The following is a 26186-nucleotide window of genomic DNA, read 5'->3' on the forward strand; positions in this document are numbered from 1 at the left end:
TCAAACCCTGGTCTCTTATGGAAAGGTCGTGTGTCTTTATGTACCCTCCACCACCGCCTTATGAGAATTATTCTCTTCATATTTCTCTCATATCTTCATTTCTACGTCATTGCTTTAGGTGTCAGTGTTTCCATTGAACTGCATTTAAATCTCAGAGTATCGATGATACAAACAGGTGATTATTCCGCCTCTTATGACACAAAGTTGACTTCAGGTCAGCCGGTGTAACTGTGGCTGCAGCTGACTGAACCCTGGTGTATATACGGCTCTGGTTCCTGTCAAAGAAAGCCTCTGCAGCAGATTTCTGTTCATCAGCTGACTCACACACACACACTGTTACTGAGTCAGCTGATGTCTGACTCACGTTCTGTCCCCACTCAGCAGAGACTGTCACATATATCTAACATAACACCATGTTGGCTCTGTGTCTCCCCCAGGAAGTCACCAATCAGCAGCCAGGATGATGCCTAAGGTAAACATCCTATTTATTTCACTGTGTGTCCTGTTCTCCTCTTCTCTCTGTTGTCAGTTGCTCAGCTTTCGGTCAGAAGATATTAACGGCCAGCAGAGGCTCAGGCCCACTGACCCTCTGACCAGAGTTCGGCCCATTTAGAACCAGTCTATGTGTTTTATACCATGTGTTAATCCACTGATGATATGAACATGATGAGAGCAGGTTCATATCAGTATGTGGTTGACCTCTGACCTCTGTGTGTGTGTGTGTGTGTGTGTGTGTGTGTGTGTGTGTGTGAGAGCAGCAGCTGGCCCAGACGTCACCAGGGAGCGTGTTGTCACTGAGAGGCTCCAGCGTCCCAGGATCCCCTGCTGCCGCCATCGTGGTGAGACACACACAGATCAAGTTCTGTTATCCTTCAGATTAATCTTGAGGCATTAATCTGTAATCTCTGGCTACCCCCCCCCACCTCAGGTCCGATTGGAGGATGGAGTTATCGGCTATAAGGACTTGGCGGCGTTACCCAGAGACAAAGCTATCCTGGACATAGAGAGACCAGACCTGATGATCTACGAGCCGCACTACAGCTACAGCCCCCTGGAGGTGATTGTTAAACTGTGGTGTTTTCCTTCATGTTAACAAACCATATGTTTTGTGAGTGAATCCAAAACCTCAAACAACTCAGTCCTCAGGTTTTCACACCCAGCTCCACATAGGTCCTGGGGTCCAACAAGGGGGGGCAATGGACCAAAGACAGTTTGAAATGTAAACAGAGCAAAGCGTTTAGAAGGAGACAAAAAAGAGACACTAAAGGATAAAGAGTGACTGGGTTTAACCTCAAAGGACTGAATTTAGGAACAAATGATGCAAAAGATGCAAAAAATAAAACTGACAGAAAACCGTGAATTTGATACAACAAAATTAAAAAATGTGGACAGAAACACCTAGAAGCCAAAAATAATTGAAACACGTTTTCCCCTGAGCTCGACTTTTTTCAGGCAGCTGCAGCTTCTGTCAAACGCTGTTTCTGCTTTGTTCTGATTCTGTTTGTATGTTTGAATCTATTTTTGTTTCTTTCCTGCAGAGGTCTTTGTCTCCTCGCTCCATCTCTCCTCCTCCCTCCCCAGAGGTAAGACCCCCCCCCTGTCTGTTTCTACTACCATGTTAGTAATGTGACCAAAGCTGCAGGTTAAAGCTGCAGTCTCACTCCTGCTTTCTGTGTTTGCAGAACATGTCCAAGGAGTGGCTGGAGACCCGTTCTCCAGGAGGATCCTCTCCTGGTTCCACCATCCAGACCAGCAGCAGAACACACAGCACACACACGCCATCAACACCACACACACCGAATGCCCCGAACACACCCAGCACACAGGTCTCTGGGTCCAGGAGCAGCATGCAGCACTTCCACAGGCCTGGTAGGAACTTCTCCCCAGTTCCTTTGTCCTCGTCTCTTTTCTCCTCCTCTGTGGAAGTCAGTAACATTTCACCATGAAAATAAACAAGTATTCAGGTGTTGCACTGAAGAAAACATATTCAGAGCCCCAGTCCTGCATCAGAAAAGTACAACAGTATTATTATCTAACTTACTCTAAGGTTAAATTACTTTTAGAATGATCTATTTGATATTATTGGGTTAGAACTACTGATGGATCACACAGTTTGATGTTGCAGCTGGTAATAAAAGGTAAATACAGAGATAAACAATATTTGAGTAAATGTACTTAGTTACTTTCCACCATTAGTTTGTTTAGATTTTAGACTCCAATGTAACGAATTCAGACCAGGAAATATAAAGAAGTGGATATGTTAATAAATAAATAAAATAACTACTCAGAGTTTTTACCTTAAGTTTAGTCCTGACATCATGTTGTAAAACATGTTGGGGTCAGACGTTCTTACTTCCTGTTCTGATTTCTTTCTTCTAGAAAATGGCAGCAACATCTATAAGAAGCGTCCCATCTACAAACAAGGTGCAGACTGTTTAGTTCTCTCGCTTTTTTTCTCAGACGCTCCATAAATACAACTGTTGTTGTTCCTAATAAACTGGCTGCCGAGACTAAATCCAGCACAGAAAATATGTCAGATTATTTTGGTTGTTGTACCGCATTTAGTCACTGTTGACGTGTGTGTGTGCACGTGCGTGTGCGCGTGCGTACAGATGTGTCGTCCTCTTCGGTCCCTCAGGACAAACACATCGAGGATCTGATCATCGAGTCGTCCAAGTTTCCAGCAGCTCGGCCTCCGGACCCCAATCAGCCCTCCATGATAGAGACTGAGTACTGGCCCTGCCCCCCCTCTCGTGCTGTGATTGGTAAGAGCCACACGCAAACACCCACACACACATCCATCATGCTGCGTCATAAAAAATGGGATTTTCAACCTTCTTCTACTCTTTTCCTTCATCTTCTCGTTTCCTTTTCTCTCTCATTTTGTTTCCTTTCCTCTCCTCTGTCCTTCCTTATTTGCTCTCCTATGTTAACTCCTTCCTAACACCTTTTTTTCCTCTTTCTCCTTTTTTCTTCTTGATTTCACCTCCTCACACTTTGTCTTTTTCTTTCATTTCTCTCCTCTCGTCTCCTCCCTCGCTTTCTGTCCTTGCTTTCTGCCTCCTCTCCTCTCTTTAGAGAAGGAGTGGAGGAGGAAAGGACAGAAGGATACAGATGAGGAGGAGGACGGGGAGCTGGATGATGAAGTGTGGGGACTCAGAGCTCTTCAGAAACAAGAACTCAACAAGGTGATACACTCGGACTGAGTAGAACAGTACTACAGTACGTGTTTTAGATGATGTTTGTACTGCACTGTATGTTGGTGAGTGCTGACTGAGCTGGTGTCCTGTGGTTCTCTGTCTTCAGATTCAGTCTAATCTGGGGAAAATAATCCTGCAGGAGGAGCTGGGGAAATCTGCACCTCCTCTGAGGAGGAAAACCCGCTCTCTACCAGACCGCAGCCACAGCTCTGGTAAAACCACACAAACAACCCTGTGCTGCATTAACATGAGATGTCAGGGTTGGAGCGTCTCGGTCCTGTGAGCAGTAGCAGACAAACACACTGGTCAAATACTCAGACACAAACATCTGGACTCATTTGCCCAACATGTCCTGTGTTAATCAGTCCTATACTGAGTGTCACAACATTCCAACCTCAGAGCTTTAGAGACATCATCCACCACACTGACATGTCATAGCTGAGATGCAGGACAAGGTGTGTGCTGGTGGATGGGGGGGAGGGGGAAGGACTCTAAGGACATCTTGTGGCTGGTAGAGGAATGTCAGGAGACAGGAAAACAGGCTAAATGAAACTCATGATGAATGAGACCATGATTCATGATGTTATCTGGGGGAAGAAACTGTGGACCTCTCGTGTTCACACTCACACTATTTGTTCTCCTCACTCCAGGGTCCACACCCTCCACGTCTGTGTGTTTCCCAACGTCCTCTAAGACGGGCCTGTCCAGGGTGAGTACAGTCGAACACACATTTCCTGTAGCAGTTCAGTGATGACGGCGGTGAACATGACAAACGTGTTTGTTTCTGTTTTCAGCTGCAGTCGGCAGAGTTCAGCTCTTCTGGGAAAACTCCTGCAGGTACAGTCACTCTGCTCCTTCTTCTCCTTTTCGGTCACACAGTGCTTGTTCTTCAGTCTACATGTGGATTTAGGTTTTATTTGCATTGAACCAACAGTCTATGTGGACTGTTGGTGTGATGGACATGCTGATGAAACTTTTCCTGCATTCCTACATTATTATTTTTATATTGTCTTGTTCCAGTTCATGTTGATAAATAACTAAAATGGAGTTTTCTTTTCTTTCTGTGTCTGCAGGTCTTCAGGTAAAGTATGACAGTTTTCAAACTCTGCACAGATGAAGCAAACATTAATGAGTGTCCCTGTTACTGAACGTGTGTGTGTGTGTGTGTGTTAGAACGGAGACTCCAGGATGGACCGAGGAAACTCTCTGCCCACCATGTTGGAACATAAGGTGACAGCTGTGTGTTTGCTTCACTGAAATTTACCTGAGTTGCCTGTGCTGGAGACACATTTAGTTTGACATGTCCACGTTTTGACAACACATGTGGAATAATCCTCACTCCTGTCTGCAGATTTACCCGTATGAGATGCTGGTGCTGTCTCACAGAGGACAGAGCAAACTGCCTCCTGGTGTGGACAGAACCAAGCTGGAGGTAAAAGCTCCAGACTTTGCTCAGTATTAGATGTGATGTTGTTCATCACCCTGACCCCTCTGTCTCTGTCTCTGTGTGTGTCTCTCGCCCTGCAGAGACACCTGTCTCAGGAGGAGTTCTTCAGCATTTTCAGGATGTCCATCGAGGAGTTCGACCGCCTCTCTCTCTGGAAGAAGAACAACCTGAAGAAGAAGGTGTGCCTCTTCTGACTCCCCCCACCCCGAGCTCATACTGGATCCTGAGACTACAGACTCTGAACAAGCATCATAATCAGCAGCAGGAACTCTACCATTACCACCACCATCACAGCAGCGGCTCACTGAGAGGAAACACAGCTTGGATTTAGATTCGTGCTGCATGTGACAACAAGTTTCACTCTCACCAAAGTCTATTAAGACACTGAGTGAGCACAAATCAAAAGCTGGAGACACTGGGGACAGGAGTTAAGACAGAGATCGATGTTTGGATCCACCACAGAAGAAGAGGCGCAGGTTTTTTAATCCTGACCATCAGTCTGCAGCTGCACCTCAGAGTTTGTCTGCTCCTTGTTGTTGTAGTGGTGTATTCTGGGAAATGAATTTATTCACATGGTTAAACATCTGCTTTCAGTTTTCCACAGAGCAGAAAAACCTGGTGCAGGCTCAGATGTGCTGACACAGTATTTATGATGAGGTGTTTCACACAAATATATTTTCAGATTTTACGAAGTGAATATTTTACTATGGAGCTGCAGCATCGAAGCTACATTCCTGCAGAATCTGAGTCAGGGAATAAACCTAGTAATAATCTAATAAAGGGACTGTTCCCATTGGCTTAGCCGCCTATGATGTCACAGGAAAACAAGGAGACCGTTTGATCACAGTCACATCCAGCGAATGGTCCTCGGTTGTGTTTACGATGCTGATGTTTTCAGGGATAGTTTTACAGCTCTACATTTTAACACAGCCCCATTTTTCACTAGAATGACTTTGTCATCAAAAAGCTTGGAAAACATTTATTCTGGTCTGATGGTTCTTCTTTTCCTTTGGGCTGTTCCCTTTCAGGGGTCTCCACAGCGAATCATGTGCCTCCATCTAACTCTGTCCTCTGCATCCTCTTCTCTCACACCAACTAACTTCATGTCCTCTCTCACTACATCCATAAATCTCCTCTTTGCTCTTCCTCTAGACCTCCTGCCCGGCAGCTCCAACCTCAGCATCCTTCTACCGATATATTCACAATGTCTTCTCTGAACATGTCCAAACCACCTCAATCTGGCCTCTCTGACTTTATCTCCAGAACATCTAACATGAACTGTCCCTCTGATGTCCTCATTCCTGATCCTGTCCATCCTTGTCACTCCCAAAGAGAACCTCAACATCTTGAGCTCTGCTACCTCCAGCTCTGACTCCTGTCTTTTCTTCAGTGCCACTGTCTCTAAGGCAAACAACATCTCTGGTCTCACCACCGTCTTGAACACCTTTCGTTTTATTCTCGCTGACTCTTTTCTCCACCTGTTCCAACCTGCCTGCACTCGCCTCTTCACCTCTTTTCCACACTCTCCGTTGCTCTGAACCGTTGACCCTAAGTACGTAAAGTCCTGCACCTTCTTCACCTCTGCTCCCTGTAACCTCACCGTTCCATCTGGGTCCCTCTCATTGACACACATTTATTCTGTCTTACTGCGGCTAAGCTTCAATGAAGTTTTCTGTTCTAAATCTGTTCTGATGGCAAACAATATTTTTTCTTTTCATTTGAATGTGGAGGTTTTTGTGTATATTAAGTAAAGATCAAATTGAAGCTTTTTAGCTGACACAATTAGCAGATAAAAAGGACCACAAAATAAATTTAATTAAATTGAAGTTTGGATCAAGACAGAATGAATAATTGTGGCTCAGCTCTGCCTCATAGATACAGGTGCAGAGTGTGGACGTTCAGAGACAGTTTGGACACAACGGCTGTTCTTTTACATTTAATTCAATTTAATCCAATTCAACTTTATTTATTTGGCGCCAATTCACAACAAAGTCATAAAGGCACTTTACAGAATAAATTCAAGACTATAAAGATGTATAGAGAGAACAACAATTCCCCCTGGAGCAAGCCCTGAGCCACAGTGGAGGAAAAAAATCCCTTTAATGGAACAAACCTCAAGCAGAACCATTCTTAGGGTGGGTGACCACCTTCTTCTATATATGATGGAGTCTGACTGATTAGAGCTTTATATGTAAGAAGCAGGGTTTTAAATTCTATTCTAGATTTAATGGGAAGCCAATGGAGAGAAGCTAGTGAAGGAGAAATATGATCTCTCTTGCTAGTTCCAGTCAGCACTCTTGCTGCAGCATTTTGGATTAATTACAGGCTCTTTAGTTACTGGGGCATCCTGAAAGTAGGGAATTACAGTAGTCCAACCTAGAGGTAACAAATGCATGGACCAGTTTTTCGGCATCACTTTGAGACAGGATGCTCCTAATTTTGGCAATGTTCTGTAGGTGGAAGAAGGCTGTTCTAGAGATTTGTCTTATATGTGAGGTAAAGGACAAATCCTGGTCAAAAATAACTCCAAGGTTCCTTGCAGTAGTACTGGAGGCCAGACTTATGCCATCTAGGGTAACAATATGGTTGGATATCACATTTCTGAGATTTCTAATAGGAACGTATCTATTAAGGGTAAAGCTTCCTGGAGCAGCTTAGTTGGAATAGGGTCTAGCAGACAGGTTGTTGTCAAAACGAGTCATCGTCACCTGCTGTCAGTGGTTTCCCAAGCAATTCCTGGCATCAGTACTGTGACCTGACTCTGCATAAGCAGCAGAAGAATGGATGGAGCTTCTCACAGCAAATAATAATTTAAGATAAGCTTAGAGAAAGAGGAAAGGGGAACACTCAGCTCCACTGACTGTGATCAAACGATCTGCTCCTTGTTTGTTCTTGCTTGTTTAGCAGAATCCACTGCCCTGTTCTATCTATTGCACACACACACACACACACACACACACACACACACACAGTCTTGAGAGATTAGTGCAGTGTAGAACAACAATAATAACCTTAACTCAGCCTGCTGTTTAGCCTCAGCTGGTGTTGCCTAGTGACCAAATGATGTGCAGCTATTTTTTAACCTACGTAGAGAAGTGGCATGTTTGTTACTAACATGTGAAAGTGAATTATATCAACACATGAATGTGGACAAAAGACGGGTGGAGAAGGACACAAAAGTTTCTGAACCAAAAGATGACACAGGAATGATGGGAACTCACCTGAGTTTAATCAGTGAGCTGAACTGATGAACGTCTTCATCACATACTCATCCTCAGCTCCCAGTGTTATTTCACGCCTTATCTGATCCCCACACACGGACGGGTTCAACCTAAATCTGCAATAAAACGCCTTAGAATAACATTTAGGGGAGTTTAATGACTGTAAACCAGTGAGATGAGTGTTGGCCTGTGTCTCACACTTCAGACAACAAATCATCGAGTTTTAATTCCACCATGTGCATTCTACACTATGGACTTCTGATACTTTAAGGTTCACTTCACTTTTTGCACTGCTAACATCATCACACACAGTCCCTGTGTGCACAGCACTGTCAGCTGCAGAGTCCAGTCTGAGGATTTAGCAACATCATCACCTGGTTGATGGTAGAGGATGGTTGGGGTTTGTTTTTTTTTCTGTTCATTTTTCTGTTTATCAAACCATAATCTCTGTCTAACCATGACTGAGTGCTGAGTGCAGTTCTGCATTAATGCAGATTCCTGAAAAACATTTTTGCTTTTGTACTGTTGGCTGAAGAAATCGGAATCCGATGTGGAAACGTAATATTCAGGAGACGAGCTGCAGGTGAGAAAACCTGATAAAAGCTTATAAATAATGTTGAAAACACACCTGTGATAAAGAGCCAGCTGCCACACAGGTCCACATGGTGACACACACTCACACAAATGTTGTTCAGGTGATGCTCAAAGCTCTGGCTCTGAGGGGTTTCTCTTCATGGGACCTGATGGTTCGTTGGGTGAAGTGGATTTTAGAGGCCAACATTTCTTGCTCGTGTTTGCAGTCATCATTTTTGTATGAATGATTTATGTGGGGGTGGATCAGCAGCTCAAAGCTGTGTGAGGCGTAAACACAGCTCTGTAGAGACATTAATTCACAGCGTCACATCCTGCATCGCACGCTTCCTGTCTCTGTGCAACAATTAAAACAAAAAAACACTGGATGAAGAGCGAGCGTTGGTCACTTTACATTGAGAGGACTTCGCTTTTTCTTAGTTTTTCACCTGGTGAGGAAGGATTGTGTTTGGTGATGCTGAGCTTCTGATTGGTCGGTTTGCTGTGACTAACACATGACGACACAAAGATTGTTTCATCTTTAACGTTTTCTTTCTGTACATTTTGAAGTGTTTTATTTTGATTTTATTATTATAACACGCGGGGCGACTTGGTGGAGGAGTGTTGCTGTCAACACATCTGGTAGGCTGATGTAAATACTGCCTGCATGATGTCATAATCCTGATGATGTCATCGTTTTATTTAAACTTTATTTAAATTGGTAAACATACAGGAGCAACACTGGCACTTACAAATTCCTGGCTTTAGATGAAAGACAGGTGTTACTCTGGTTGCTGGGGGTCAAAGCTCAAACTAGAGTTCCGACTAAGGTCAAAGGTCAGATTGACTGAGGATGACTCCCCTGTGAAGCCGCCCTGCTGCTGTACATACTGAACCACTGAATGATGACACAATGATTTATCTTGTAGTTGTTTTCTGGATGCAGGTGATGTAACAGATGAATGGTGACGTGAATGATTAACCAGGAGTTACAATAAAGAGCATTTCTAGGCTGCTACACTGTTTCATAGGAGATGATTTTCTGTGTGAGTTCGCATGTTCTCCCCGCAGGTTTCCCCCAGGTTCCTCCCACAGTCCACAGACACGCATGTTAGGTTAATTGGTGAATCTAAATCAACTGTGGGTTTCAATGTGAATGCTTGTCTGTCTGTGTATGTCTCTGTTGCCATGAGACTGTGGGAGGAAACCCACAGATCCACGAGGAGAACATGCAAATGACATCTTTTAGTAAAAACAAAAGTCACATGATAAAGTTGTTGTTTGTACTGTTGGGTTTTTTGGTCCATACAGACTTGCTCTGTGTCAGCAGGCAACTGCTGGGGCCCCAGGAGAGTCAGGGGACCCTGAGAGTCTAACTGATGGAAGTTAAACTCTGTACAGCACCGGAAGTCGCAGAGCTCACTAAGAGGAGGCCGACTCAGTGATTCAGGGAAAACAAACAGGCCTAAAGAAACAATGAAAATAAAGAGGAGAAAAAAAGAGAAGAAACAAGCTGAGGAGAGAAAAGTAAGATAGTGGGAAGTGGAGCGGTGGAGGTATTACCGATTAAATATAATAAACTAAACAGCGATAGCTAAATGCTGCTAGTGCAGCTGTAATTGAGGTGAAGATACAGTGAACAGATCTTCCACTAGTGTCACATAGTTTCTTTTGTTTAATTTGACATTTAACATGAGCTAACTTAGCTAACTAAGTTAGCAGAGCAGCCTTTGCTTGAGTCCACTTGTTAGCTTAGCTAGCAGGCTGCTAATAATCAGCTAACTCAAACAATACTTTTTCTGTTGTAAACTGATGAACGCTGTGTCTGACTAAGCTTCAGATGAGTAGAAATTTGGACATGATTAACAAAAAGGTTATCTTTTTATTAAAGCGGATGTGAGTGGTTTCCTGTAAAAACTGTTTACAGCTGGTGCTGTCAGCTGGACCTGCTTCTGCATCCTACACACTGTAAAAATACACAGTAAGGACGATGACACCTCAGACCTGGTGAGCAAATAGACACCACGTCACCTGTGATGTGTGTTTACTGAAGAAGTGCTGCTGTGAGGTGAGTCACTGTACAGAGGATGTGGTGAGTATTGTTATACTGAGGAAAACAAATTAGGATTTTTTTCAATAATATTTTCTATGGTATAAGTGTATTTGTGGTGTAGTGATGTGAGACCAAAAACACGTTTTTTGTCAGGTCAAATTTGGCTGAGGTGGGACTGAGAAGAACATGCTTTTGTAGAAATTCCTTCAGTGGTTGAAGAGAAGTACAGTCACAGTATGTGATTTAGTTGAATCACCACAACTGACAACAAACATGTAAAACTGTTTTAATATCATTTTACAGATCACTGTTTAGTCAAAGTGTGGAAAAATATTCTCAGGTGCACAAACTCCAGTAAATATAATAGTGATCAGGAAATACTGTGCCGATAGGAACATGGTGAAAGGAGATAGAAAACAATAAATTCAGTTCCACACAGACACGTGTGGGATTCCACAAAAATCCAACAAATTTTACCATTGTAAATAACATTTTACGCTCCGCGATCAGTGCTCACTGTCTGTTTGGTGGGAGATTCAGTGAAGTTTGTGTGTTATCAGAATGATTTTGTCCTTTAAAGACACACAGACATGTATCTGCAGACAGGAGCTGCTCCATCACATCATAATCACATAATCGGTCATGTGGTTCAGTTGTGATCACGTTTTTTTTATCTTGAACTTTAAACACAACTAAAGTCCGACTGGGGGATCTTTCATGTTGTGTTGGTTTTTCTGTTGCAGGCATTTCATAGCGCAGCATTTTTACTGCTGTTTGTCGTCGTCTGAATAAATGTGTTTGTGTGTCCAGTCGTCTTCGATCACTAGAGTCAAATGCATATGAACAATCACCTGTGTCTGTTACTGGCTGCTCTGCAGTTTATAGCTACTGTTAGATCCCGAGGCTCTGGAGTAGAGGGGTGCGAAGTGCTTCTCCTCACCCCTGATCTGAACCAGCATTAACCAGTTACCTCTGACTGCTCCTGCTCTAAAGTTTCTAAAATTAGAACACAAGAGGACCATGAAATGTGCAGCTGACATTTCACAAAGACGTGAAAAGTGAGCAGCATCACAGTAAATGATTTCTGTGAACTGTTTACAGTAAAAACCAACACTCAAACTTTTTACGAGACTCAGAAATACAAAGTACTCTCTGAAGAGACGGGTAGGTTAGATGAAGTTTGACAGAGCGACATTTCAGATGGTATCTGTGGATTTTGTGGGTTTTTGATGCTGCGTTCCTACACATTGGATGGACTGAATGAATCCCATAATATTCACTTTGGTCCAGTTACACACTGTCAGAAACACTTCACAGATGATGCAGTGCAGCTTCTGAGAGGTCCTACATGACGCAGTACAGCTACAATGTGTCTGAGTATTGTGACTGACAGCTGCTTGGATTAACAACAAAACAGCCAGTGTGATGTTAATCTCCATCAGTCGGTTTCAGGCTGCAGCTTTGGTTTCCCATTCCTGTGAAAACAGTAGTTTAAGGTCAGAAACTAAACAACACACATCAGATAAAATGTTCCACCAAGCTTAAAGAAAAACATTCTTTCATGTGGGAAATGATCCAGTCTTAAAAATTTTCTTGGCTAAAATTGATGTCCACCTGTATTTCCTGTTTCCAGCTTTTATTTTGTGCTCCCTCAGTCTCACTTCCTGTTCCATAGTCATTTCTGTCAACTTACCACACTCCATCAGCCCTGATCACCTTCACTTGTGCCTCCCTCACTTCATGTTGATTCCCTCCATGTTTGTCCTATAGAGACTCTCCAGCCTGTCCTGATGATATGGACCCTGTCCTGTCTGTTGTCCCCTGTCTTCGCTGTCTGAGCCCCTGGTCCTGTGAGTTTAACCCTCACAGCAGAATCATCTGATTCTCTGAAACCTGGACTATATTAGAAACACTGGACTCTGTATTACTCTGGTATGATTGAAAATGTATTTTGACTCTGTGTGACTAACATACTTGGACTGTTATTCTGGCCTCTCTCTGCGTTATGGGGTTGGACTTGACCTTGTAAAATACTTTGGTTTCTGACTCGTTCTGTGGGACTGCGTTTGTGAAACTACTGACAAAAGGACTTTTTCCCCCCCATCAGAGACAAAGCCCTGAAACCTCTGTTTTTTTTATGACTATCTCAGTCTCCCCCTGCTGTCATTGGCTGCCCATCAGTCAGACACCTGACCTTTTTGGGACTGGATCAGTTCTCACAGTAAAGAACTGTAACGAGTGTGTGTGTCCCACCTTCCTCCTCTGGAAAACCTTTCCGTGTTCGATGAACAGGGCTGAAGGAGCTCGTCTCAGAGAGTTTTTGGCTGAGGCCGTGCGTCGCAGCAGAGGGTTCAGGAAACTGGCCTGGAGGTTACAAGTATTCAACAGTACACGGTGTAAAAGTATGAGGTGACTGTGAGACCGTTAACAGCTCAAATCAAGTACTAATCATTCAGCTGTCCCACCTGAGCTCGCTCACTGCAGACGGCCAGAGACTGTCTAAAAGAGGAGCGTTTGTTTTGCTTCCCAGCAGACGCCAGGTTGATCTCTGAGCCTGCTCTCAGCTGCACAGTCTTCTTCCCGGTCAGCTCCAGCTTCTGGATGCCACGCTCCACTTCACCCACCTTCCTGTCTGAAAAAAACAAAGTTTTCCTGAACGTCCGCACAGAGGAAGAAAATCACATTATTCAGAGGTTTACTCTCACATCACATTGACAGCCACATGTGCAGATCCTTACAGGTGGAGCCTTTTTATTGGACCATTTGAGGAAGGTGCTGCTTTGTGCTGAAATCCACTTTTACAGATGTTAAGTGTTGTGAATTGTTCAAAAACTATATTTACCTCTGTTTGACAAGACAGAAAATCTCTGTCTTGTCAGAAAACACTGCCCTCTTGTGGACAAGTGTGTGCACTGTGCAAGTGGGAAGAAACGTGTACATGCACAACGCAGATGTAATCTTCCTACTCTGATGACTCACTGTGGCTGGCGAACACCGTGTTGCTGTAGGTCACAGAGTCTTTGGACGACACCGAGCTGCTGTGGAACTGGTCCTCAGAGCTGTGGAGCTGAAACCAAGCAGGACACAGACACAGGTCACATGTTTATCACCGGGGACCTTCTCTGCCCTCTCATGTATTTCAGGCTGCTAAGAGGCCACTGGCTCCATCTTAACCCTGATCTCCTGATTCAGCCTCAGACCAACTTCACCAGAGCTAGAAATTCCCACTGTGCATCACAGATGGCATCAACTGTCTAATTGGCTGCAACAGGTCAGGTGCTGTAACCCAACAAACATTCTCTGACAGCCCCCCTCCCCAGCTCGGGTCGTACCATGTGCTCCAGTACAGAGGTGTTGGAGTAGATGGTCTTGTCTCGGTCTGTTCCGCACACATGGAAGGGGTCGTCCATGTAGGTGTTGGACGTAGGGAACCTCTGAGTCTTCAGCCCGCTGAGGACAGAAATATCACCGTGAAGCTTTTGTGGAGGCTGAACTCTTCTTATACAGACCTTGTCCTTACCTGAGAGCTCCACCCGTGTGCTCCTCTGTGTTGTCGCCATGGGGACAGTGATTGGCAGCTCCCTCACGCAGCAGCTTCAACCATCGCTCCTTCTCCTCTGAGCTGCTGACCTGAAGGAGGAGATGGGAAGTGAGGATGTGACTGTTTGAGTCAAACCTAAGGAGCTATTGTTTACTCCCACCTCCACCCACCTCCAGCACAGCCACCTGGTCACCGAGCATGCTCAGTGTGATCCTGAAGGAGCGCTCGGTGTCAGGTCCGGCTCTGACCTCACACCCCCTGAGCTGGACGGTGTACTGAGGACATCGCTCCTTCCTCCCCTCCCCTCCCTCCTCCTCCTCTTCCTCCTCCTCTGCGAACATGTTGAGGACGCCGGCCTCCACCCGACACCGTAAACTCTGCCACTGACAGTTCATCAGCACATTCAGGAAACCTGTGAATCACACCCCACAGGTAAAATCTGATTTATTTAGGTGGTGTTTGAGAACAAACTGTGGACCAAAGTACTTGACATACACAAAGACAGGGCTGGTCCAGTGGTGCAGTGGTTAGGAACAAGTGAGCTTGACAACACTGACACTTCTAATGGTAAGACATGACCTAAACCAACTGAGAGCATTGGCTTAAATCTCCTTTCACTGCTACACACGAGACAGAGGACAAGGCTTTGTTATATATGATACTGACCCAATAAAATGAGCCTGGTGTCCACTCTGTCCACAAGGACCGGGGCATGTGACTAATGTACACTGAGTCATTAGGCAGAAACTTTTTTACAGTAGCTTAGCAGTGAGGCAGGAAGCAGGAACAAAGAGTTGTGAGAAGACATTAAAGCAAAGAGCCAGAGACACACCTGTCTCTGGCTTTTTGCTGGCTCTAAATCCTTTGAGGATCATCAAGCAGAAAGTCAACTCTCACTTTGTCACCTTCTCTTTCCGTTCAGCTGCATCATCACACACAGAGACACGTAGCAGGAGGACAAACCTGATGTGTGGACAGACTCTGTACCTTTGTCCTTGTTGCTGCAGCCACCTGGAGGTTTCTCATCTTCAGAGTCAGTCTGGACTGTACTGGACTGAAGACAGAGAAAACTGATCAGACTTTCTGTGAAATAACTGTTGGAGGTGCCATCTTGTGAGGATCCTGCTGTTTAGCTGTTAAGGTCTGTCTTCTGTCATCGTTTCTGTGTCTCCACAGTAGGTCAGAAGTCCTATCCTACCTCAGCAGACTTTAAACTGAGCCACTGAAAAACTCCAAGTAAGGTCCCTTTTTCTTCCTCTTCATCTCTTCCAATCTCCATTAAACTTAAAAGATTTAAACCAGTTTTTAGCCAAAGGATGTGCAGATAACCCACATCACATAACTCACAAGATGGTGTTTAAGTTTGAAAGCAGCAGTGTTTCCAGCTCAGCTCCTCTAACAGGCTGTGTGAGTGCTGGGACCTGGTTTGAGGGTCTGGTTAGAATCTGGTTTGGATTATAGAGTTAGAAAAGCATTAGATCAGTGAGTTTCCCATAGAAGTCCTCACCCTGCAGGACAGCAGCTGGTCTGAGACGATCATGTCACCTCCAACACTCAGCTCCTCTATCACCTGCACACAGATCACACACTTTACAAAGGCCCAGTCAATTTTCACTGATGTATTAACACTGTCTTAATACTGCAGAACGTTTGCTCAATCAAACACCATCAAAACATTACATTGGAAAATTCTGCCCTAAAAAGTTAAAGTACTCAGCTACTGACAGCATAATGAAGCCAAAGGATCAACATGTTTAGATAAATTAAAGATGGTTTAAAAAAATCCTCTTCGTGTCTAACTTTATACACAGTCTGTTATTTAAAGGAAATAGTCACAGAAGTGAAATATAAGATTTTCAGACCAATAATTTAAACTATTTTAACATTTATTCTATATAAAAAGGAAAAGAATCACATTTAAAAGCTGAAACCAGAATAAATGTAATAATTCATTATGATGGTATGTTCATAATTTGATTGTGGGCTACTGAAATAGTTTTAAAGCATCAACAGTTCTGATTTTTTTAAATCAGAACTGTTGATCCTGTTGACCAGACATGGTGATTAAATTTTTAATGCTCTCCATCCTGTGTGACAGCAGAGCCATTTGTTCAGCATCTGTTCTGTGGGTTGATATAACTGTATCATCACACACACACACACGTAAATCATGTTTCTGAATATGAAATCAAAGTAAGTGTAACTAACAGATAAATGTTTCGCCCTCTTAAATGAGAATCACATGTATAGAATATAATAAAATGTAGGAAAAAGGTGTTTTCAGTATTATTTGTGGTAAGTAGTGTATTTCCAATACTAATACAACGTGTGTCTGACCTTCCTCCACTCGTCAGCCTGCTGGAAGCTGCTGTATCCCAGCACCAGTGTCTCAGAGCCCAGCAGCACCAGTTTGAGCTGGTGCTGGATCTTCCTGTTGCTCTTGGACTTGTATCTGAGCTGACAGCCGTGCAGGTTCATCTCCAACTGAGGCAGCAGGTCCTGAGCACATTTATAACACTGACACACAAACACAAAAATGGTTAAGCTACAGATAGTAGAAGTGATCGGTCACTTTTGTCCATCTGAAGATTCAGGACAGATTTTGTCTCTGAATGTGTCACCTGGATGCAATGAGCCCCCCCAACCCCCCTAACCCCCACCGCTCCATTCATCTCCTGAACTGTTTGGTGTCCGCTCTTACCAGCAGCACGTTGTTCCTGATGATGAACAGCTGCTTGCTCCACTGTCCGAGCCACTTCCTCCTCCACAGGTAGCCACAGAGCCGGGACTCGGGGACGGGTCTCAGGCACGGCTGGGAGGAACTCCACTGGATGTAGTGAGCTCTGTCCTTCACCAGCTCCTCGCCCTCATCATCTTCCTCACCGTACGACTCATAGTGGCTGCTGTCTGAGTCGGCCTTCTCTGGAAAAGAAGATAATTTGATGATTTTCCTTACTGTGTGTGTGTGTGTGTGTGTGTGTGTGTGTGTGTAATTACCGGTGTTGGACATGGTCGTGTCAGCGGGTACGTAAGGTTCTGCCTCCTCATAAGTATCTTCATCATCATCTCCTCCTAGACCCCCTGGAGGGTGGGGTGGTACAGCAGGGTTCTGTGAAGGAGGTGGATTCGTTCACTTAAACACTGTCCACAGATCAGCTGCTTGTGTGTCACATGGTGTTTGAAGTTTGAGCATCACATTCAACAGTGTGGAATTGGACTCAGTTTTTAACATAAGACCTTTATGTGCTGGTGGAAAGTAACAGAGCACAAGTACTTTGTATTAGTATTGTTCGAGTATCAGTACTTTACTTAAGTAGATTTACTTTTGGCTGCTTTGACATCTCTACTTTTTACATCACTACATTTGTAATCAAAGTTGTGTTACATTTCATAATTTACGACTTTTTTTTTATTGGCAGTACTCAAAGTGAGCAGGTATGCAGTACTTTTACTCTACTTGGCATGTTAATGCTCATTTTTGGCCTTTCTACAGAGATCTTCTGAATTCATGCCCAAAACATAAGATTTGTCAATTATGTTTACTGTAATACTTTAAGTAAAATATAAAAGATGTACTTTCACTTAAGTAGAAATGTCAGTGGGTACTTTTACTAAAGTACATTTTTGTATTTGTACTTTAACTTGAGTACTTCATCCATCACTGGGTTCATGTGTCTGAACTCCTGCTGGGCTCAGAAGTTAAAATCTGTGAAGGAGAAATGTGATACACACACCAACTTCAGAAGAGATGATTTTAGAACGAGGTCTCTGAGGCCAGTGTGAACAGGAAGGACGGATTCCAGCTGTGTGTGTGTGTGTGTGTGTGTGTGTGTGTGTGTGTGTTATCTAGTGTGGAGCAAAAGTTTTTTCCTAACTCAGGACCTTTAGCTTAAATGAGGACATTTTGCTGGTGCTAACAGGGTTGAAGGCCTGTTAAAACTTGGTTTGAGAGTAAGAATTGAGTTCAGCTCAGGGTTAGAGTGAAGGGACCTCAATTATGCCTTTGATAACAACGAAAACACAAAGCTGTGTGTGTGTGTACACTTATTCCTCAGTCACAATCTGTGGACTCAACGTCCCTTTGGGGACAAAAACTAGTCCCCCTCCAACATAACTGATGACTTGTTGGTGTGACGATGATGTTTAAGGTCAGGATGACGTCAGGTCAGGGTCAGCTTCAGAATGTGTAAAGTCCTCTGAAGAGAAAACACCAATCCCTCTGTGTGTTTTTTTTTCTGTCATCCATCACGTAGACCTGATGCTAATCAGCTGCCATTAGTGACCACTTCCTGCCTGTGCACAGCTCTCAGCCAATAGGATGGCAGATAGTATGGAGATGGCCTCCTATGTAAACAGTGAACATCCTGTCCCTCCCTCACGCACACACACTTGCTAACCCTGCCGTCTCCTCCCTAACCTCAGGAGGACCCAGTCTGTCATTACTGACCCACATCACAGACCTGCTCTCTCCCTGCTTCTACTTCTGGATCCAGAAAACCTTTTTTTCTTCCCCAAACCACTTCTCTTTGACCTCAAGAAGAAAAAACACGAAGTGAAGAAGAAGGTTCAGAAACACAGCAGCGGCTGAATCATGTGTTATTGCTGCAGAGTTTCCCAGCCGTGTGTGTGTGTGTGTGTGTGTGTGTGTGTGTGTGTGTGAGAGACTCACCACATTCCTCAGCCACACAGATGAGTCCTGCCTTGAGACCAGCTCAGGGGTCCTAACACTTTCTGCACAAATAAACAGACACTTGATGCCAAAGTGTTCTTCACAAAGTGAAAGTTTCTGCAGGTTCACTGAGTCCTTTTCACCACCACAGGATGAAATCTAAGATGTGGTTGTTTTTTTTCTCAGAAACCTCTTTTATTCTCAAAATAATCCGCTGTGGAGACGAGGGTTAAAGGCAGAAGACAACATGGTGCTGATGAGAACAAGTGCTAATTTTCATCAGCTGGAACAGGCTTGTCAGCTCGTCTCGGTGACCAAGCACAAACTGGATTGACTGGTGTCCAATGTCTCGTCGCAGTAAATGCAACATGACCGATTCCTTGGACCCTACAGCTTGTGCACATCGAGCCACCAACACGTCCTAGTCATTGGTTCTGCTATACTCTGAGCTCCAGTTTGTTTTCTGACCAGAAGAAACCTTCAAACATACAAAGTTTTTCTTCTTCTTCGGTTATTTCTCAGTTTAACAGGACAATGGTTTATTTTATTTTAAAGGTAGAAGTAGCTAATATATATTTACAAGTCTTAAGGATATAACTGATTTAATAAATGCAGCTTAAAGTGCCGCAGTCACATGTCACGTTAAAGAAAAGCGTCAGAAGCCTTTAGACATTCTGCTCACAGCACTGGAAAAATGTTGTAGGACTCTGAACTGGGTCCATACCTGTCCCAGGTGTGTCTATGAGCTCGTTGCTAGGAGACACTGATGGACAGCTCATGATCATGTACTCAGCATCTTCCACTGAAAAGACAACACAGTTAACACACTGCAGCATAGATGGGTTATGGTATCTCCTACCTGGAGAAAACTGTCAGGTGTGTTGTGTGATAAAAGAGAATCAGCGAGTATGAAAGGAAAGATGTTCAAGACGGTGGTGAGACCAGAGATGTTGTTCGGCTTAGAGACAGTGGCACTGAAGAAAAGACAGGAGGCAGAGCTGGAGGTAGCAGAGCTTAAGATGTTGAGGTTCTCTTTGGGAGGGACGAGGATGGACAGGATCAGGAATGAGGACATCAGAGGGACAGCTCATGTTAGATGTGTGTGAGATAAAGTCAGAGAAGCATAAAGTCAAGGAAGACCAAAGAGGAGATTTATGGATGTAGTGAGAGAGGACATGAAGTTAGTTTATGTGAGAGCAGAGGATGCAGAGGACAGAGTTAGATGGAGGCAGATGATTCCCCTAAAGAAAAATGCCAGAGGAAAAGAAGAAGGTCCATAGTAGTGGTAGTAGTAAGAGGAGTTTAGGCACATTTTGTTTCCAAATGCAGGAAAACGTAAATGAAATCTGCACGATCACAAAAGTCTTAAAAGTTAGACATGGAGACAGAGACGGGGACAAGATGCTTCACGGGTATTTCATGTATTACATTTAGCAGAATTCTTACCTGGGGCGTCGTGTGTCTGCAGCTTGGACAGCAGCTCAGAGATGGATTTCTTTTGAGCCTGTGCGATGTAACTCAGGTTCTCTGAGTCCAGAACAGACAGGAAGGACTGCAGATCCCAGATCAGCTTGGCCAGCCCTGAGGACAGACGGACAGGGATGATTCACAGGGTTGTCTGCGGTAAAATTCAAGAAGTCCTCAGTGTGAAGGTCAAATCGTGTCAGTTCAATGTTAGACACATGATTAGTGTGTAAGTATTATCAGGAAAAGGATCCCAAGTAAAAGTACACACAAACACCTCATGTGTCTGAAGTAAACTGTGACACTATGTATAACCAACAGTGGGGACTGTTACTCAACAACTGTACTCAAGTGCAACTTTACTCCTAGTACTTGGATTTTTCTATTATGTTACGTTTATTTTTACTGCACTAACAGAGTTTTTAGCTACTTTGCAGATGCAAAATGTCTCTGTACTTCATTGATATTCAGTGTTGGACAGTACGTCCAGGTCTACAAATGCTAAACAACTAAAAGTGGATTTTACTGTCTGTAACTTTGTCATTGTGAACCGAGTTCTGAGTAATTTGAGTAATATTAATCCAACATCCAACTTAGTAATAATAGAATGTTGTAGTGTTTATTTTACTCATGTAAATTACTTGTTTACTGTAAATACACAAAACTAAGTCATTTGAAGACGTGCGTCCAAACAAAAGACAGATTTGTCAGGACAAAACCGCAACAGATTAATTCATGATGAAAACATTTTACAGTGAAAACACAGTTTGTATTGTACTGTGTGTGTGTGTGTGTGTGTGTGTGTGTGTGTGTGACATTATCAGTATTAGTACTTGTGCATTAATGCTGAAGTTTTGCTTTGAGCAAAATCGGCTGCATTCTCAGTGATGCTGAGGATCCAGTCATAGCTTGTTTTGTGAAATGTAAAATAATTGTGTTCAGAGCGACGTCAGCTCCCACTTTAGCTCAAACGCTCTCAGCAAATTATCCCAGTAAAAAATCACAAGCTGTAAATTGTAGCTTATTTAACAAGTGATGATTGTTCAGACTCTATCACAGTGTAATGTTTCCTGGGGGGGAGCAGACTGTTTGTGAATGTAACAGTGAGTCCTCCTGTATCTGTGGACAGTGGATCAGAGCCATGACTCATGTTTCATTACTTCAGCCTGATTCTGTCTCTGTGAGACAAACTGTCTTTTCCTGAGTGTTTTAAGTGTTTAACTGATTTTAGTGTGTTGCGGTTACTTATTTACTGCAGTACATGAAGTATCCAGGTCCTTTACTATGGTCAGAGACTAATTACAAGTACAAGTCTAATCAGAACAAACAGGTATAAGTACCACAGCATACAAGTAAAATGTTAACTAAACAAATAAAAGTAGAAAAGTATTAGTGCTCACATTTTACATGAGTGAAATTATTACTTTAATGTTGCAGCTGTGTCAGTGGAGCTGATTTTATGACCTTATATACGGTTTTAAATTGAATAATGATAATGTGAATTACTTTACATACTGCTGGGACTGATGATTAAACAGAATTTAGTTTTATTTATCTGATTCTAAAAAATTACCTAGTTGTCAAATAAAGGAGCAAAAGCAGAAAGTTTTCCTCTGAGACGACAAACCATCAGAACTGTACTTAGTATGTTTTCAGTTACTCTTTATTTGCTGAACTCTGTCACTTTCTGACATCAGTTTGACTTGAAGACTTGTGTAACGGTAGTGTCTCATCAGACGACCACACAGTTGATCCTTTACAAGCAGCATGAAGTGAACGGCTGTTTCTGTGGAGGTGACAGGTCGATCAAACATGAGAAGTGATATGAAGTTGGTGTGTTTTGCTGCAATGAATGAAGCTGTTGTGTCTCTGTGAATGAAGAAAGGCAGCGTTCATCACTCAGCTTAGACACAGACGGAGCTCATCAGCTTCCTTTCTGCGTCTGATGATGATGAACGCGAAGGCAGCACAGAGGAGTTTCCTGCTCCGAACCCTTTTTACCTTCAGGTAACGAGTGAACAAAGTGAACGAGTGGACACTGAGCCGACAGCACCTGCTCAGGTGACATCACACACGCTCTCAGGTGTTCTGGCCTTCAGTAGTTAACACGTGACAAGATAAACGCTGATAAGATGCTGGATGCTGCTAACGTTTAACTCAGAATAAAGATGGTTCTGCTGTTACATCACCTGAAAACCTTGTGCAAACGATGAGGACACCAGTTGTTTGTTCATTCTTTCGTTTTCCTTATCAGCTGTTTCTTATCAGAACCTCCTCACTGAGCGCTGCCATGAGCTGAAGAACATTTAGGATTTCCTCAGTTATCAGTGCTTCTAAAGAACAACTATGACACCATCAGTTCCAGTATCACTAGTACTGTCTGTAGAAGCCTCGAACGTCCATGACTCCAAAAGGCAAATGAAACAACGTAAATACTGTTAGAACCTCTGTACAATAGAACACTGTGATCAGCCACAACAGGGTGGTCTTGGTGAGCTGGTGGTCCACATAATGTGATGGAGGACCAGGCTCAACATGTCCACTGTGATCAGTCCACAGCTACACATAAACATGTGATACACTGTGTACACAGGTGGTACAAGTACACAAACTTAGACATTTTACTCACTCAATGTATTTAAACATTACCGATTGTGGTAATTATGGTCGTGTAAAGTAAATAAAGGTCAAAGGTCCCTGTTAGTGACGAACTTTTTATTAGTTCATCATATTTTTATGTTAAAACCACCCGGTGGTATTAATGTTGTGGCTGATTGTTGTCTGTAAGCACTACAACCACCTAAAGAACCTGTGTGTGCTAATATACCACTCATTCCTAAAAGACTACTACAGACCCTTTGAGGACCTGTACAAGTCCTCAGAACTGCTTGAAGGACCCCAGGACCCTCCTCAACCTTAGAGATGAGGGCAACCACTTCAAGGACCTGAACTTCCTAAAATCCTGAACCTTCCACTGAACACCTGATAATTATTTACACATTTAATGTCGAGTTTGATATGAACTTCTAACCAAATGTCAGCTGTGTTCTGCAAGTAAACCAGTCTACGTTTGACTGAGCTGGTCTCAAAACATCCTGAATTATCATCAGAGGGAGGGAAAATGTGAAACACGTGAGGAAAAACTCCTCCAAACAGGCAGTGACTGTGTGAGAGTCCATTCACACTGGACTCTGTGTGGGAGATGAAGGTTAAATGTTGCTGATTAACTCCTCTGTGCTGATTTGAAGGGTCCTACGGTTTCTGCTTATCAGCCTGCTGCCGTTTTAAACAAGGAGACGAACATACCTCACACACCCACAACACATGAGCCACAACATGCCAACTGTGTACCACTGAGGAAACCCTGCTGCTGGAGCGTGTGTTGGTGAACGCAGCTTATCTGAGCATCAACGTTACTTCCTGTCTCCGCCTTTGATGCTGCAGAAAACACACATGCACACAAATGGTTCAGTGTCTGTGTGAATTGCAGACAGATGAAGGTCATTGTGGGGAGAAATACAGAACTACAGCAACACAACTGTAATTATCAAAGCAGCAATAAACACTGACTGCAAACTCCTTGTTCTTGTTTGCAGACTGGTTTTAGCACCACAGCTCTACTTTGAACTGATGTTTTATGTTTTTTACGTGTTTTTGCTGCTTTTTATTTTGACACAGAACCAATGCTACTGCTAAGGACAATACTCAAGCTGATTAACATTGAAGTTATTGATGAGAACAAACCAGCACTATTTTTTACACATATTTAAAGATTACTACCTAAACCAAGGGTTAACTCAAACACCTAAACTGTGGTTAATAAATAATTACTATAAAGACAATGATCATCATAAGCAATAGAAAGAAAACAATGCAAATTAAAAGTGACAACTGCCTTTTGGTGAAAATATTTCATGTTTTCTTTTGAGATTTAATTTCTTGTAGACCCTGAGTCTTTAGTCAGTTCTCTTCACACCTGAAGCTCGTTGAGAAGAGTTCAGTGAGAGAACATTTGTCCTTCAGGCCATTTGCCAAAAAGGAAAACGGTCCCTGCTTCCACTTATGTTAAGCGTGTGAGTGTATTCTGGTGATTGAAGCTGCTTTACCATGAAAACCAAAGCCTGAAATTAGCTAAAAGATGGGATTCCTCCCTCTGTGTGTGTGTGTGTGTGTGTTGCAGGGTGTGGAGCAGCTTTCTTTTTCATCCTCTGCTCAGTAAATAGAGACAGTTTTAGAGACATTTACATTACTGAGCTGCTGTTTGCTCCGAATTACTAAACTACAATCATTGCACCTCTAACAAGTCACTAGCCGTTAACCAGCCACTAACCAGCCACTAACGAGCCACTAACCAGCCATTAACCAGCCACTAATGAGCCACTAACCAGCCACTAACCAGCCCATTAACCAGCCGCTAACCAGCCACTAACGAGCCACTAACCAACCATTAACCAGCCGCTAACCAGCCACTAACCAGCCACTAACCAACCGTTAACCAGCAGCTAACCAGCCACTAACCAGCCACTAGCCAGCCCTTAACCAGCCGCTAACCAGCCACTAACCAGCCGTTAACCAGCCACTAATCGGCCGCTAACCAGCTGCTAACCAGCCACTAACCAGCCGTTAACCAGCCGCTAACTGTCTTGATAAGTGAACTTACTGTATTATCTGTCGTTTTTGCATTTGCTCAGCAGATCTGTACTGTGGACAGTTTAAAGGACTTTTCCACTTCATTAACCTGTGATTGTCAAACTTCAAATAAACAAATGTTTTTATACCGAAGAAAAGAAGACAAATACTTGTTCAGGTCTGGCTATGTCCAGTGAAGCTCACTTTCAAAGGACTTTCAGGTGGATTTAAATGGATTTAACAGACTTGTCAGGCTGCAGCTCACAAAGTCCCCGTGGACACAGCATCATGTTGTTTTCGTCTCCTTTGACCTCAGTCACAAAGCTGTTAGAGACACAGCAAAGAGGCAGAAAACTAAAAAAGTACATTTTTTTAAAAAATTTAAGGTTTTTAATTCCTGGGCTGATGATAAATGAAACTAAACTGTAGAAAATGTTAGGAATTATATAAAGTGCTCTGTCTGATGCTGTAATGCGAAAAAAATGCTGAAACTGTCCGAATGTAAACAGTCAATTAGCTCCGTCTCCTGAGAGCAGCAGAAGGAAGGAGGAGGACAGACGTCTGTTTCCGATGCTTGTGATCAGCGATACCATCACCGAGATAACGAGTCAACACACAGATCCCTGAGATTCACAGCTGCTCCCACATCATGAGTGAAGGAAGTCAACACTTCACATCAGCAGACAGGTTGACGGGATGAGGGTCAGGTGGATGTGGACTCCACCACACAAACTGTATCTGACAGCTTTACTTCAAAAATTACGTTTTTTGCAGATATGTTATATGAAGATTAATTAATTGTCAACTATTGTGATATTTTGAAGTACATTTTTATGCTAAGACAAGAAATATTAGTTGGTTCAAGCTTCTCACATCTGAATATTAGCTGAGACAAATCAAATATAGTGAAGGTTTCACTCTGGACTTTTACAAACTTATCGGGCAAATGAGTCATTAAGATCATTAAATAATCACTAAATGTATCCTCATAAAAAACATGATAGAAAACACTTTCAAGCAGCTCCAGTTCAACCAACTGCAGCAGTAAAATGCTGCTTGGACAATAATGCATCAATAACAATGAGACGTGTTTATCATTCGTTCCACCACTAATACTGGGACATTCCTCTTTGTGGGGGTTATTGTAGTATTTCTGTAGTAAGATTAACTCAGCACAGTACCTTTCTGTTTGTCCATGTCCGTCTGTTGTCTCAGCAGCTGCTGATGTTCACTCTCATTTCTCTGCTGAAGACCACAAACCATCAAGCAACAGTTTTCTCCTCAGTGAACTGTGTGTGCGAAGTAGTTTGGGTTCTAATGGTCAAGTCCTGCCTCTGTGTGACATCAGAAGACGAGGGAGGAGGAAGAGGACGGAGGAGTGGGCTCATTATG

The 26186-nt window shown here is 43.2% G+C and overlaps 2 protein-coding genes across 10 annotated transcripts in view; one reads left to right on the top strand and one right to left on the bottom strand.

Annotated features, from left to right (window-relative positions):
• Positions 1-9456, top strand: part of LOC137135830 (dematin-like) — a 20290-nt gene extending 10834 nt beyond the window's left edge. For 4 of the 5 annotated variants that reach the window (XM_067520454.1, XM_067520457.1, XM_067520453.1 and 1 more), the window contains 15 exons: positions 438-472; positions 759-839; positions 929-1057; positions 1539-1583; positions 1683-1869; positions 2380-2424; positions 2613-2765; positions 3079-3188; positions 3307-3412; positions 3851-3909; positions 3995-4037; positions 4274-4281; positions 4374-4430; positions 4552-4632; positions 4728-9456. In XM_067520454.1, the coding sequence (XP_067376555.1) occupies positions 461-472; positions 759-839; positions 929-1057; positions 1539-1583; positions 1683-1869; positions 2380-2424; positions 2613-2765; positions 3079-3188; positions 3307-3412; positions 3851-3909; positions 3995-4037; positions 4274-4281; positions 4374-4430; positions 4552-4632; positions 4728-4841 (1230 nt within the window). In that variant the 5' untranslated portion in view covers positions 438-460 and the 3' untranslated portion in view covers positions 4842-9456. Of the gene's footprint in view, positions 1-437; positions 473-758; positions 840-928; positions 1058-1538; positions 1584-1682; positions 1870-2379; positions 2425-2612; positions 2766-3078; positions 3189-3306; positions 3413-3850; positions 3910-3994; positions 4038-4273; positions 4287-4373; positions 4431-4551; positions 4633-4727 lie in introns of all 5 variants that reach the window. The other variant, XM_067520458.1, reaches the window with a different exon arrangement.
• A 1307-nt stretch (positions 9457-10763) lies between these two features.
• si:dkey-220o5.5 (actin filament-associated protein 1-like 2) lies at positions 10764-26126 on the bottom strand. Of its 5 annotated transcripts, none has more exons than XM_067520448.1 (17): positions 25976-26119; positions 23481-23603; positions 20148-20282; positions 19426-19503; positions 18702-18763; positions 17030-17141; positions 16734-16954; positions 16370-16549; positions 15540-15602; positions 15020-15086; positions 14203-14444; positions 14012-14121; positions 13824-13941; positions 13471-13558; positions 12957-13123; positions 12745-12855; positions 10764-11966 (listed from the first exon to the last, which is right to left on the bottom strand). In XM_067520448.1, exons 1-17 carry the CDS (start codon positions 26055-26057, stop codon positions 11940-11942), a joined length of 1986 nt encoding a protein of 661 aa, XP_067376549.1. In that variant the 5' UTR covers positions 26058-26119; the 3' UTR covers positions 10764-11939. The 5 variants fall into 5 exon arrangements, with proteins under 5 accessions (XP_067376549.1, XP_067376548.1, XP_067376552.1 ...); XM_067520447.1 differs by having other exon boundaries at positions 14996-15086; XM_067520451.1 differs by lacking the exon at positions 23481-23603 and having other exon boundaries at positions 25976-26126.
• Between the last annotated feature and the right edge of the window lie 60 nt (positions 26127-26186).

The sequence above is a fragment of the Channa argus genome, chromosome 11, assembly GCF_033026475.1.
Source record: "Channa argus isolate prfri chromosome 11, Channa argus male v1.0, whole genome shotgun sequence".
Classification (NCBI taxonomy): domain Eukaryota; kingdom Metazoa; phylum Chordata; class Actinopteri; order Anabantiformes; family Channidae; genus Channa; species Channa argus.

What these genes read in the sequence shown, in the direction of transcription:
- si:dkey-220o5.5 (XM_067520447.1), bottom strand. Translation starts at nt 26,057, where the DNA reads ATGGTTTGTGGTCTTCAGCAGAGAAATGAGAGTGAACATCAGCAGCTG. An exon ending in CACGACCATGTCCAACACCG is followed by an intron (nt 16,955 to 17,029) that starts GTAATTACACAC and finishes CTTCTTTTCCAG; the next exon opens with AGAAGGCCGACTCAGACAGC. An exon ending in TCAGGAACAACGTGCTGCTG is followed by an intron (nt 16,550 to 16,733) that starts GTAAGAGCGGAC and finishes TTTGTGTGTCAG; the next exon opens with TGTTATAAATGTGCTCAGGA.